Source organism: Callorhinus ursinus, unplaced genomic scaffold (assembly GCF_003265705.2).
Source record: "Callorhinus ursinus isolate GAN/ISIS: 27379988/994484 unplaced genomic scaffold, GSC_fseal_2.0 scaffold6, whole genome shotgun sequence".
Lineage (NCBI taxonomy): Eukaryota > Metazoa > Chordata > Mammalia > Carnivora > Otariidae > Callorhinus > Callorhinus ursinus.
Genome location: NW_027397068.1, coordinates 29,316,068 through 29,330,030, shown reverse-complemented (window position 1 = coordinate 29,330,030; position 13,963 = coordinate 29,316,068). Strand labels below are relative to the sequence as shown.

Here is a 13,963-nt window from a genome sequence, read left to right as displayed (position 1 = left end):
GGCAGGGCGCCTGAGTGGCTCAGATGGTTAAGCATCTGCCTTCGGCTCAGGTCATGATCCCAGGGTCCTGGGATCGAGTCCCACATCGGACTCCCTGCTCCTTGGGAGCCTGCTTCTCCCTCTGCTTCTCTCTCTCTCTCTCTCCCCGCCTCTGTCTCTCATGAATAAATAAATAAAATCTTCTAAAAAAAAAAAGAACCTTTGGCAAAATGCTAAGAGAGCACAGGCTTTTTGAGAGTACTGCAAGGACAAACCTTTTGGAACTTTATATTACATGCTAACTCTGCACCCACATTGTCATCACTATTATTCAGGTTGCACAGAGCAAGGTGCCCAAGACATTATTGACCTACCATGTTTCCAAAGTATATCCAAGTCAGCTAAACAGCTTTAAGTCTGAAATGATTCCTTCCCAACATTCATTTTAGCAATGCCTCAGGCTTTAAAGTTCTAGGCCAACCCAAAAATCTAGGGATAAAAGGTAACCATCCTGTTGTGTGACGGGTTCATTTAGGATCTCCAGGATGACCCCCACATGTGGTTCTGCAGTGATCCTACAGTGGTCCTAACAGAAGCAAGGCCTGTGAGGGACACCTGGGTCAAGCTGGGACCAATCAAAATAAGAACAACCTCTGACCCGCTGCATTGGTTCCTTGGCACATTGGCCATGTGATCTTAATCTCTACGCCTCAGTTTCCTACTTAGTCTTTATTTCTTTAAAAGTGGCATCATACCAACTGAGCAGAGTTTTTATAAGAATTAGAGATATTGTAGTAAATTTCTAGGATGCAAGAGATAATCCATGGTGAATCTTTGCCAAAACTCTCTATGAAGGAAAATAAGGTGGTGGTGTGTATTCTCCAATATTCAAAAAAACCAATTCTCCATTCAAACTTCACCAAAAGCCTAGACCTAAATGTATTCCATTAAAAATACATGAATATTTGCTAGGAAATGTCAGCATACAATTTTCTGGCTGGCCCACAAATGAAATCACATCATAATTAATGAGTTCTATAAAAATGAATTGGTCAAGTTTATATATCCAAAACAACCTCATATAAGGACACAGAGCAATAAGGGACAGAGAAATATGAAGGAAATGTGAGTTAATTTAATGAGATGCCATTTCACGGATGCTGTATTAACCTACATTAGATGTGCTGAAAACCACCTACCGCTTCCACCCTGTGTAATTAATCCTTCATCTTCAAAGATGTCGAAACTCTCCTGGCGAGGCTGGGTTGTTTCTGACTTTAACATCTCCAGGGGCATTCGCAAGACAGTGAGATTATACTGAAGTGAGTGGGACAAATCATAGCTGTAACTGAGAACATAACTGAAACTTAGTAAGAACTATAAAAGCAAAACATATTTCAGTCTTGGCTCCTATATGGAATTAAAAACTGAACCACATTAGCACCTGTTCAATTACTTGGAAGCAAAACTATTCAAATAAACACTATAAAACACAGTAAACCATGAATATAATTAGAAACTTAAAAATCACTACATCCTCAAAAAATTAAAAATAGAAATACTACACATCCAGTAATTCCAGTTCTGGGTATTTACCCATTGAAAACAAAAACACTAATTTGAAAAGATATATGCACCCCTATGTTTCCTGCAGCATTATCTACAATAATCAAGATATATATATGGAAGCAACCTAAGTGTCCACTGATAGATGAATGGATAAAGAAGATGTGGTATATCTATACAATGGAATATTACTCAGCCATTAAAAAAATGAGCTCTTACCATTTGCAACAACATAGATGGACCTAGAGGGCATTAAGTCAGTGATATATAAGTCATATAAGTCAGACGGAGAAAGACAAATACTGCACCATTTCACTTATATGTGGAATCTAAAAACCAACACAAACAAACAAAAAAAACAGAAATAAACCCACAAATACAGAGAACTGGTGGTTGCCAGATGGGAGGGGATGGGGGATGGGCAAAACAGGTAAAGGATATCAAGTGGTACAAACTTCCAGTTATAAAATAAGTCACAGTGATGAAAAGAACAGCACAGGGAATATAGTCAACAATACCGTAATAATGTTGTATGATGACAGATGATTATATCATTGTGAACACTGAGAAATATAAAGAATTGTCAACTCACTATGTTGTACACCTGAAACTAACATAATATTGTATGTCTACTATGCTTCAATTAAAAAAATTATTGCATGACTTAGGCATTTGCACAATTAGAAATATACAATACAATGTGAATGATCAACATTCACTGACTTGCAATTTGCAGTTTTTGCTTCACAGTGAAATCACTCTAACTTCACAGCCTTGTGTAAAGGGGTCACACTCTCATACATATCTGAATGGAATTCCATAGATGTTACAATATCCACAATATCTAATAGTGCACGGTCTGTACTCTAGTTTACATATGAACAAAAATAATTCTATTAATTATTAGTGGCAGTACCATAACTGACTTCATAATAAAACAGGAATAAGCAATCAATACAAGCCATTACGATAAAACATCTTGTAGGAGAGTAACAACCATCCAAAAAGTTATAAGTCTTTGCAAATAAAATTTGGCCTTGAGGCCAAAAGAAACCCATTTTACAATCCTGATTTCACATAATTAATAATTTTTAAAGTATCTCTAGCTATACATTTTAGCACAGAATTTCAGAAGGTATCTAGAATTCTTTAGATTTACACAAATTCATAAAGTACTTTAATAATATTTCAAGGTGGTTACAATTTTGCCTGGAGACTTACATATTATTTCAATTATTATTTCTTCTTTAATTTATTCATATAATTTGACTGAAATTAATTTGGTTCATTTGTGAAATTCAATTTTACCATATTTGCTAGATGGAGCCATTAATTTTACTAGCATCTAATCTCAGGGATAAATATTGTATTAAGACATTGACTTTTCAATCACATTTACAATAAATCAAAAAAATAAAATACTTAGGAATAAATTTAACCAAGGAGGAGAAAGATTTTACACTGAAAATTTATAAGATACTGAGGAAATAAACTGAAGACACACAAAAAAATGGAAAGATACCTCATGTTCATAGAGCAAAAGAATTAATGTTGTTTAAATGTCCATACTACCCAAAGCCATCCATAGATCCCTATCAAAATTCCAATAACATTTTTCACAGAAATAGAAAAAACAATCCTAATCGCCAAAGCAATCTTAAGAAAGAACAAAGATGGAGGCATCACACTTTCAGATTTCCAACTTTTTTACAAAGCTACAGAATTCAAAGTAGCATGACATAAAAACAGACACATAGATCAGTGGAACAGAACTGAAAGCCCAGAATAAACCCATGCATAGAGAGTCAACTATTTAGCAAGGGAGCCAAGAAGACACATGGGGAAAGGATAATCTCTTCAATAAATAGTGCTGGGAAAACTGGGTACCCATATGCAAAGAATGAATTGGACCCTTGTCTTCACAACATTCACAAAAATTACCTCAAGATGGATTAAATATTTGAATATAAGACCAAAAACTATAAAACTACTAGATGAAGACAAAGGGGAAAAGCTCTTGACATTGCTTTTAGCAAAGATTTTATGGATATGACACCAAAAACACAAGCAACAAAAGCAAAAATAAACAAGTGGGACAACAAGCAAACTAAAAAGTTTCTGCACAGGAAAAAAAGTTAAAATAAAAAGGCAACCTATGTAAAGGGACAATATATTTACAAACCATCTATCTGATCAGGAGTTAATGTCCAAAATACATAAGGAACTCATAAAACTCAAGAGCAAAACAAAACAAACGACAAAAAACCCCCAAAATCCAATTAAAAAAGGGCAAAGGACCTGAATAGACATTTTTCCAAAGAAAATAGCCAACAGATACGTGAAAAAATGTTCATCATCACATCAGGGAAATGCAAATTAAAGCCACAATGAGATAGCAAATCATACCTCCTATAATGGTTATTATCAAAAAGATAAGAGACACGCGTTGGCTAAGCTGTGGAGAAAAAGGAACCCTTGTGCACTGTTGGTGGGAATGAAAATTGGTGCAGCCACTATAGAAAACAGTATGGAGGTTCTTAAAAATTTTAAAAATACAACTACCATATAATCCTGCAGTCCCACTTCTGAGTATATAGCCCAAAGAAATGAAATCACCCTCTTGAAGAGATATCTGCAGCCCCCTGTTGACTGTAAGCATTATTCACAAAAGCCAAGCCATGGAAACATCCTAAGAGTCCAGCAATAGATGAATGGATATAGGATATTACTCAACCATAAAAAAAGAAAGAAATCCTGCTATTTGCAACAACATGGGATGGAATTTGAGGGCAGTATGCTAAGGGAAATAAGTCTAATTATTTCTATATGTTCTTCACTTCTATGCAGAACCTAAAAAAGCCAAACTCATAGAAATAGAAAGTAGAATGGTAGTTGCCAGGGGCTGGGGCACGGGAAAAGGGTAGGGTGGGACAAATTGGAAGATGTTGGTTACATGGTACAAACTCCCAGCTATAAGATAAATAGTATCTGGGGATCTCATGCATAGCATGGTAACTGTAATTAACATTAATGAATTATAACTTGAAGTCTCTTGAGAGTACATCTTGAATGTTTTTACCACACACACACACACACACACAATTATGTGAGGGGATGGAGGTGTTGACTAACCTTATTGTGGTAATATGTCACAATACATATGTGTATCTAATCATCACACTGTACACCTTAAACTTACACGTTATATGTCAATAATATCGCAACAGGCGGCAGGGGGGGAGGATGTTGATTTTTAACTTTTTTAAATATCAATTTTTCCTAGTTAGAATAATTGCTTTATTCCAGCCTAATCTTTAGAATGTAGTATATCCTTTTTTAAGCTTACTTATGAGACACAAAAACCATAACTGACATACTTTTACTTCTGGGATGACTTGATCCCAGAGCTCAGTATGAGGATGCAAATGAAGTTGAAATCGTGGAGAAAACCATTTCTAACAGTACCACCAAGTTTCAGTAACAACTTGCAGATGCTATACACATAAAATGAAGCCATAAAGACAGAAAAGCAGATGACTGAGATAAACATAATGGAAATAAACATTCAACAAACATTTGTGAAAGTGAAAATTCTTTCTTTAGGAACCGTTCATTAGACCACTGTTAAAATAATGAACTTCCTTCAGCTTCACAACAATGAAGACATAACCCATTCTATATAGTAAACATGTTTTTCTTTATTTCACAGATAAATAAATGGTTAACTGTAGAAACAATTTAAAAATAAATTTAAAATAATGCAAGTACCCCATCAGTGCACAGCACCAATAGCTACTACACTCTAAGCCCTTGTTTGATCCTTGGGACTCAAGTCCTTTTTGGTACATGCTATTTTGTGTTCTCCGTTTTTAGCTTGGATATTACAGCTGATAGAATTTTCCATTTAGCACAATAACTGCATCTCCTAGGCCTACATATTGGTCACATCAGTGGTGGTATAATACTTAATGCGCTGTTAGAATTTACTTGCCCATCATTCAGTTACTGGTATTTGAGTTGTCCCTGAATTGGCTGGTTTGCTGGTTTGGGACTATCATAAATAGAGAAGCTATAAATGTCTCTTTATAAGTAGGAATTAATATTTTCTCTCCTAATTTATTTTCTTAGGATATGTTTTCATAAATACTTTATGCCACATTCCCCTTCAGGAAAACTATTAATTTACACGCTCATTAGCGGTATGTTGGTATTATAACAATTCTTTCTATTATGGATTTATTTTTACCTAATTTTACTAGATTGTTAACTAAAATAATCTGTGAAATTGTTAAAACTCTGTATTAGAAACTGAATGCAAATTTCATTTTTGTAATTAAAAATTACAATACAAGAATATTTCATTAAAATCCTACCTAAAACAAAGATGATTTTTATACTGAGAATAATTCCCCTGTAATTTGTCCTTTCAATATTCAAACATCAGATTTTTAAAAGGAAGAAATACCTTTATCTTTATGTTTTTAGATGAAATCATTTGGCCGATAAAAAAAATAGAGGAAGTACCACTGTGTCCTCTGATTCTGTTTTTCCACCCTGGAAAATAATATAAATACATTTCTCCTGTCAGGAGAAAAACTAAGTTCAAACTTACCTAAAGTAAAAATTGCTAGATAGGTCCACATTTTGAAAGATTCGTAGATACCTAAAAAAAAAAAAAAAAAGCATATCACAGTCACACAATACTATTATTTTTTCATAGCTTGACATAGACGTTTACACTTGTAAATGCTCTCATTAAAACTGAGGAATTCAGGGTCTCCTGGCTGGCTCAGTCGGTAGAGCATGCAACTGATGATCTCGAGGTTAAGTTCAAGCCCCATGTTGGGTACAGTTTACTTAAAAATAAAATATTAAAAAAACCCAAAAACTGAGAATTCAATCCAGAACTGCAGTAGGGATTTCATCTGAAGTAATTTCTAAGTCTGTTGATTGTGCCTTCAGAGTCCCTTAACTTTACAGTTTGACCATTTCCTCATCACTGATTATGCCAAAGAAGGAAAGTCATGCACTTACATGTGTGGGTAACTTAGACTCGGGGCAAGAAGTAAACAATGTTCTTGTTACTATTATGTGCTTTGTAAATGCTGTGAGGTTGGAGAGGAGAGTAGCAAAAACAAGCAAAGATGTTTACAAAAACCATAATTTTAAATTGCAAAGTTTGCAACTGAAAAAAATGTACAGAATAAAATATCTGCCTATCTACCCCTCAGGATTAATAAATGTTAACATTTCTTTCATATTCCTTCAACTTTTTAAAGACTTTTGATCACAAATGGGTACTGAATTTGTCAAATATATTTTCTACAAATATTAAGATGATCATAATTTTTCCCAGCAATATTTTAATGTAGTGAACTGCTCTAGCAAAATTTTCCAGTGTTGATACAACCATGCGTGGCAGGAATAACCTCAACTTGTCATTATGTATGAAATGTTTAGTAGTACTGTATTTTATTTCCTAATATTTTACCAAATCTTTATTTATTTATTTATTTTTTTAGTAATCTCTACACCCAACATGCGGCTCAAACTCATGACCCTGAGATCAAGAGTCACACGTTCTTCCAACCGAGCAAGCCAGGCACCCCACCAAATCTTTTTACTTAAATGAATTATTATATTATATAGTTTTATAAATATGTTAAAAGTTTTACCTATCTAGTAATAGTACTTCAGTCTACCTATAACAAGCTATTAATATAATTTTATCTTATTCTGTATAATGTCCAGTGCTACACAGTATTAATCCTAAAATAATTTCACTCTCTAAAGAAAGTCAAATCACTACATAGAACAACATAATTTGTTTTACTACTCCTGGCTAAAGAATCATAAAGATGAGGTTTATAAATAATATAAACCTTTTCAACTTTTTCCCATCCCTTGGATTCATATGTGCTAGTCTGATTCACTGTTTTAAAAAAATTTATTACTGAAGTATAGTTGACAAAAAAATGTCATATTGGTTTCAGGTGTACAACATGGTGATTCGACAATTTTATACATTACTCAATATTCACCATAATAAGTATACTTACCATCTGTTGCAATAAAACATTATTATAATATTATTGACTATATTCCCTATGCTGTACTTTTCATCCTCATGAAGTTGAAAGAAACTGAAAGTTCCTACTTCTTAATTCCCTTCACCTATTTTGCCCATCCTCCCACCCCTTCCCTCTGGCAACCACCAGTTTGTTCTCTGTATTCATGAGTCTGTTTCTGTTTTTTGGTTTGTTATTTGTATTGTTTTTCAGATTCCACATATAAATGAAATCATATGTTATTTGTCTTTCTCTGTCTGATTTATTTCACTTAGCATAATACCTTCTAGGTCCATCATGTTGTCATGAATTGCAAGAGCTCTTTCTCTTTATGACTAATGTTCCATTGTGTGTATTTGTGTGTGTGTGTGTGTGTGTGTGTGTGTGTGTACCACATTTTCTTTATCCATTCATCTACTGATGGATACTTGGGCTGTTTCTACATCTTGGCTATTACAGATAATGCTGCAATAAACACTGGGGTACATGTATCTTTTCAAATCAAAGTTTTTATTTTCTTTGGGGAGTACCTAATTCAATTTTAGTTAATATACCATGCCTGCCTGTAAACTATGTGAGATATAATTTTTTCAGTTAGTGTAAGACAAAGGACCATTTTATCTATTAAATTCTTATTTTCATCTATGAAACAGATTATTTTTTAACAACCCCACTTCCAAATATCATCAAAGACAGTATCACCAGAGTCCAAAATCTACAATCTAAGAGGGCCTTAAGCAAGAGAGCCACACCACCTTTAAATTTTGGTTTGTGTATCTAGAACAACACTATAAAAGTACAGAGTATAATTAAAATCTAAACTTAAAAACTAATAAGGGGTACCTGGATGGCTCAGTCAGTTAAGCATCCAACTCTTGATTTTGGCTCAGGTCATGATCTCAAGGTCATGAGATTGAGCCCCATGTTGGGCTCCATGCTGGGGGTTGAGCCTGCTTGAGATTTTCTCTCCCTCTCCCTTTGCCCCTCCCCCACTCTCTCTTCCTTAAAAAAAAAATTACTAAAAAAGGAAAAAAACTAATAAGCATGCCTAACTTTGTTCCGTTTCAACCCTTATGTTTATAATAAATATATTTATGTATTAAAATAAATCAATTCTACTCTTTATCAACTTAATAGACTTTTCCCACATTCCCAAGGCTCCAATAATTTTCCTCCAAACAAATCTACAGAAAAATTGGAAGGAAAAACAGTACAATAAATTCCAGGATGTCCTTCATCTGAATTCACTATTAAATCTCTCTCACACACATATACATTCTCTCTCTTTAAATGCACAAGTTCCATTTTCTTTTCCTAAACCATTTTCAGTAAGTAGCAGACATGATGACACTTCACTCCTAAATATGAAAAAACAAAATCTCTTAAAGTAGATTATCATTTTTACACTTAAAATTTAATATTGATTCACTATCACCTGGTATATTATCCATATACAAAATGTCCCCATAAAGTTCTTTACACCTATGTGTGTGGGTGTGCATACATGCCTCAGTTATACATTTTAATCCAGGATCCAACAGATATTCAGGTGCTGCATTTGGTTGTCATGCCTGTTCTAAAATCTAGCAGTCCTTTGGCTTTTTCTGTCTTTGATGACATTGACATTTTTAAAGAGTCCAGGCCAGTTGTCTTACAGAATATCCCACAAGGATGGATTTGTCTGATTATTTCCCATGCTTAGATTTAGGTTAAATGTTTTTAGCGAAGTATTGTCAGAGGGGAGGATGGGTGAAGTAAGTGAAGGGGATTAAGAGGTACAAGCTCCCAATTATAAGTCACAGGCATGAAAAGTACAGCACAGGGAATATGGTTAATAATATTATAATAACGTTGTATGGTGACAGATGGTAACTGCACTCACTGTGGTAAGCACAGCATAATAAAACAAAAAAATATATATTTTTAGCAAGAAAACTACACAGGTAATCTGTGTCCTTCCTGCTGCTTCATATTGAGAGGCAAATAATGTCAGTTTTCTCTCATTATTGGTGATGCTAAGTTTGAACATTTGGGTAATTATGTTTGCCATTTTTCTCTTTGTAAATAAAGAGATTCGTGGAGTATATGTTGAGACTGAGTGAATATTCTGTTCCTCAATGATAACATCTCACCTAATGGCTTTAGCAGCTTTTGCTGATTTTCACTTAAATCGATGTTATAATGGAGCTTTATAATAGACCTTGAACAAAATTATAGAATTCTGAGCTAGTATTTTACATTTTTAACATAATATCTATAATCTTTTGAGTATATTTTGTCTTCTAATTGGTCTATCACATTAAAAGAAAAAAAACAAACAAACAGAAGCTACCACCACTACATACCGAGCTTCATCAGGATGAGTAATTCGTACGGAATCATTAGGTATATAGATCATATTTGTATCTTCAATCTTATATATTGCATGACCTCCAATATCTGCCATCTTCCTCCTTTTAGTTATTAACACAATGTAATAGCCTTCTAAAAACCTGACAAAACCTACACAAAAAGAGAGACAAATATAATGTTTCCTATACTTAGTAATGCTTTTAGATACATATTTGGAAGGTAGAAGATCTTTGACACATTTCCTACTTTATTTCTATGATTTAAAGCTATACAAATTTTCAGTCATATTATAATCTCTAGGAATATCTATACTGACATTTATCTCACTTAAAAAATATCATTCTAAACAACTTTATTTCATTCATTCTTTTATATTTAGTCTCATTCCAAATAGGATTGAGATGCTTTAAGCAAAAACATACACAAGATTAAGGGCAGTTGTTATTTAATAGGTATAGAGTTTCATTTCCCAAGATGAAAAAGTCCTAGAGATCTGTTGTACAAGGCACATATAGTTAACACTACTGTACTGTACACTTAAAAATGGCTAAGACTGTAATATACATGTAAAATAAATCAATATGTATACTAGTAAAAAGTCTATAAAAACAAACAGAAAACCAAATAGGTTCTCAGAAACTTACAGAACTGTGCTAACATGCACTGTGAACCTCAATGGGGGATAAAGATTAACCACCTCTCTAGATTCATTTAATCATGGAACCTCATCCTATTTTTTAAAAAGAAATTAACCAATGAATAAATGTTCTGAGGAACATACTTTGGGATAACTCAAAAGTTAGAACAAACTACACAGACTCTTGATTACTAGTGGCAAAACCCAACTTGAGCCAGCTTTAAAAAAAAGAAATTTATATTAAGCATACTGAGGTGATCCATGACACCAAAAGGCAACAATATGGTTGGGCCTCAGAAAAACACCTAGTCAAGAAGCATCTCTGAACATGTGCTCTCTTCTTGTCTTTCTCCACAGACTAGCCTCCTCGATTTCTGGGTGATATGGTGGGAAACACAGCTCCTAATAGTTCTAGGCTTTATATCCAAAAGCTTCACTGGGAAGAAACAACTTTTTTTATCAAGTTCAACTCCAGAATTCCTAGGGAAGGACTTTGACTGGCCTAACTTGGGTTGGGTGCCCAGCCCTGGACCAATCAATAGTTGCCAAGCTATAGACTCAAACTGCACTGGAAGCCATTTATACAATAACTAAGTGACTTAGGTGGAGCAAGGAGAGGTGGTGCCAGATCCCAGAAAAGTGGATGGTTTCAGCAAACAATATATCCAGTAAATTGCACATCCTTCATGCAATCTTCCACAAGTATCATTTGTGATAGTTAAGCTTTTTATGAATGTTGGAGAGTTATAAAGTTATATTTTATGTCAAATCATTGGAGTACACAAATGTACATTTAACACATGGTTAAAGAAAGACCATATGTATTATGTTCAGAAGCACTAAGTTCTCAGCAACACACCAATTACTCTATAGTCTTGGTTAAAAAATTTTTGGCTCCCATAACTTTTGTTTTGGGAGTGAAAACTAACTCCCTTTGGGGGTAGGGGTCATTTCCAAAATGGCAACATGAGGAGCCCAGCAGAACTTCTCTCCAGTAAAACAAACATAACTGGTGAAATTTATAAAAACAAAACAAAACTGAAGTTTCTGGGAACTGTCCTAATGGCATATAGCAAATGGAGAAATATTTAATCAAGAAAACCTACTAAACCTTGGTAAGAACAGCAAGTGTGTGGTGTCTGAGTCATAACCTGCTTCTCTCCCAGTCCAGTGTGACAGAATATCTACTCCCGGCAGAAGTAGCCAAGAAGATAGTGCTTTCCCTTCTCTCCCCACTTCTCAGTCTAAGGCCACGGTTCCTGCTCAGAAGGTGCAGGCCACCAGAATGTCTCATCTGTCTCCAGCTCAGTGTTAACTGGAACTCTATTCCCAGGCAAGCCCCTCTGGGATCAGAGGCTTCCTTCTTCTCCCCAACTCCTACTCATAAAGTGGAGGCTCTACCCCAGCAGGACTGGTCAAGAATACTGAGTCTGCATTGCCCTCACCCTAGCTCACTCATATGTTGAGTCAGATAAAATCATACAGCTGACTTTCCATCAGAAACATTAGAGGCCACAAGGCTGTGGGATAACATATTCAAAGCATTGAAAGAAAAAAACCTGTCAACCAAGAATCTTATATCTAGCATAACTATCTTTCAAAACTAACTTTCTCATGTGCGTGTGTGCATGTGCTCATGCACCCTTGCACTCTCTCTCTGTTTCTCTCAGAATGTTATATTCTATAAAGTCTGAGCCAGGATCCTGATGCTATGAATTTTTGCTCTAGAAGTGACAAATTCCCAATGTGTCTTGTTCTCAGCTGACAAAAAGAGGAAACTAGTAATTGACTATATTAACATAAATGAGCTAAAATATGTAAGAAAAAGATGCCTCAAGGATTTTACGAGCCAGACTACTGAGGAAAAGATGTCGTTAAAATAGTGAAAAATACTTGTATTTTAGAGACCCACAAAGCACAAACTGCTTTAAAAATGTTCATTTAGTCCTTTCTTTGCCTTAGAGACTAGCAAAAAATTCCCTGATTAAAGATAAAGGACACAGGAATAGGGAGGAAAAAAGCTGATGACAATCTCATTAAAAGCAAGTTAGAAAAAAGCTATCCTTTTAGAAGGATAAAACTTATAAAAATAAAGCCCTTGGAAGCAGCATAAAAACACTCAAGGGCTTAAATAATAAATATTTCCAAAATGAATGAGTTTTCCTTTTATTTTTGTTATACTTACTTTTTATACAAAAAAAATCTCTGCAATAATTTCTCAACCTACATTCCAACTGAATTTTAATTTTATGTTTTTAGCTCAAGACTATTTATACCATTCTACCTTTCTCTTCATAATCTGAATAAAGGGAAGCAAATATATTGCACAAAGGAGACTCTTCTACCAGCACAAATGTCTTCAGCTTATTATAAATGAAATTATTTTCTTCTTCCTTTTTACTACCAATGGGAATTGTCGCTCTCTTTTTTAAAAGGTTCCTATTAAAGATAGCCAACAATTAAAAGACTTTAGTATGGCACAGACACCTGCCAGGAGTTAGCCTATTCATCACTTTAACACACTAAAATGAGAACAAGTTTTTTCATCTTCATTCTGTGTACTTCTGACCCCAGACCAATTTCACTGAGTACTTCCAAGAAGCCAAGATGACAGTCATCATGAAAAAGTGATTTGTCTCTCTCCAAGTAGAGAAGGCTGTTTCATTTGAAATGGACACCAAGCAAAGTACATAAAAAAAGGCAGTGTAAGAAGATGTAGTGAGCGTGCTGGTGGCTGGAGAGGACCCCACCAGTCCACCAACAGTGAAGAATGCAATATCCCTGCTTCAGGGGTCACCATGCCAGCTAGTCATTATCTTAAAAGCTTTCAGGGAGAATAGCACTCTGGCAGAGAAACATGAAAAACCTCCACAAGGTACATAGGACCTTTGCACAACAGAGCCCTCTAGAACCAAAGTGACTCTCTAACACCACATCTACTGCTTCCTCACTAGCCTGAGGCTCATACTTTGTTGTTGTTGTCTTCATTATTATCTTGGATCTGCAATCCATTTCTAAGGGTGTTGCTTTAAATAACAACTGAGTCCACCACTTAGTCGGCTACAAGGATACTTATTTTACCACTCCCCCTCAACATACTAGCAGCTTAAAAAGACTATCCTCTGACAGGTGACATTGGCAGAAAAAGGCCATAAACCTGAAGCTATGTACCAAAAGGGGCTGGGATGGTCACAGAGCTAAGTCTAGTGAAGACCACAGGTAACCAGGGGCACCTGGGTGGCTCAGTCAGTTGAGCATCCAACTCTTGATTTCAGCTCAGGTCATGATCTTAGGGTTGTGAGAATGAGCCCCACATTGGGCTCCATGCTGGATTCTCTCTCTCTCCCTCTCCCTCTGCCCC

The 13,963-nt window shown here is 35.1% G+C and overlaps 1 protein-coding gene across 4 annotated transcripts in view; it reads right to left on the bottom strand.

Annotated features, from left to right (window-relative positions):
- FIG4 (FIG4 phosphoinositide 5-phosphatase) overlaps window positions 1-13,963 on the bottom strand; it is a 127,791-nt gene that overhangs the window by 93,777 nt on the left and 20,051 nt on the right. For all 4 annotated transcript variants that reach the window (XM_025863792.2, XM_025863817.2, XM_025863802.2 and 1 more), the window contains exons 4-6: window positions 9,959-10,115; window positions 6,158-6,208; window positions 1,179-1,327 (exon numbers count right to left, since the gene is read on the bottom strand). In XM_025863792.2, coding sequence (XP_025719577.1) covers window positions 1,179-1,327; window positions 6,158-6,208; window positions 9,959-10,115 — 357 coding nt within the window. The remainder of the gene's footprint in view (window positions 1-1,178; window positions 1,328-6,157; window positions 6,209-9,958; window positions 10,116-13,963) is intronic.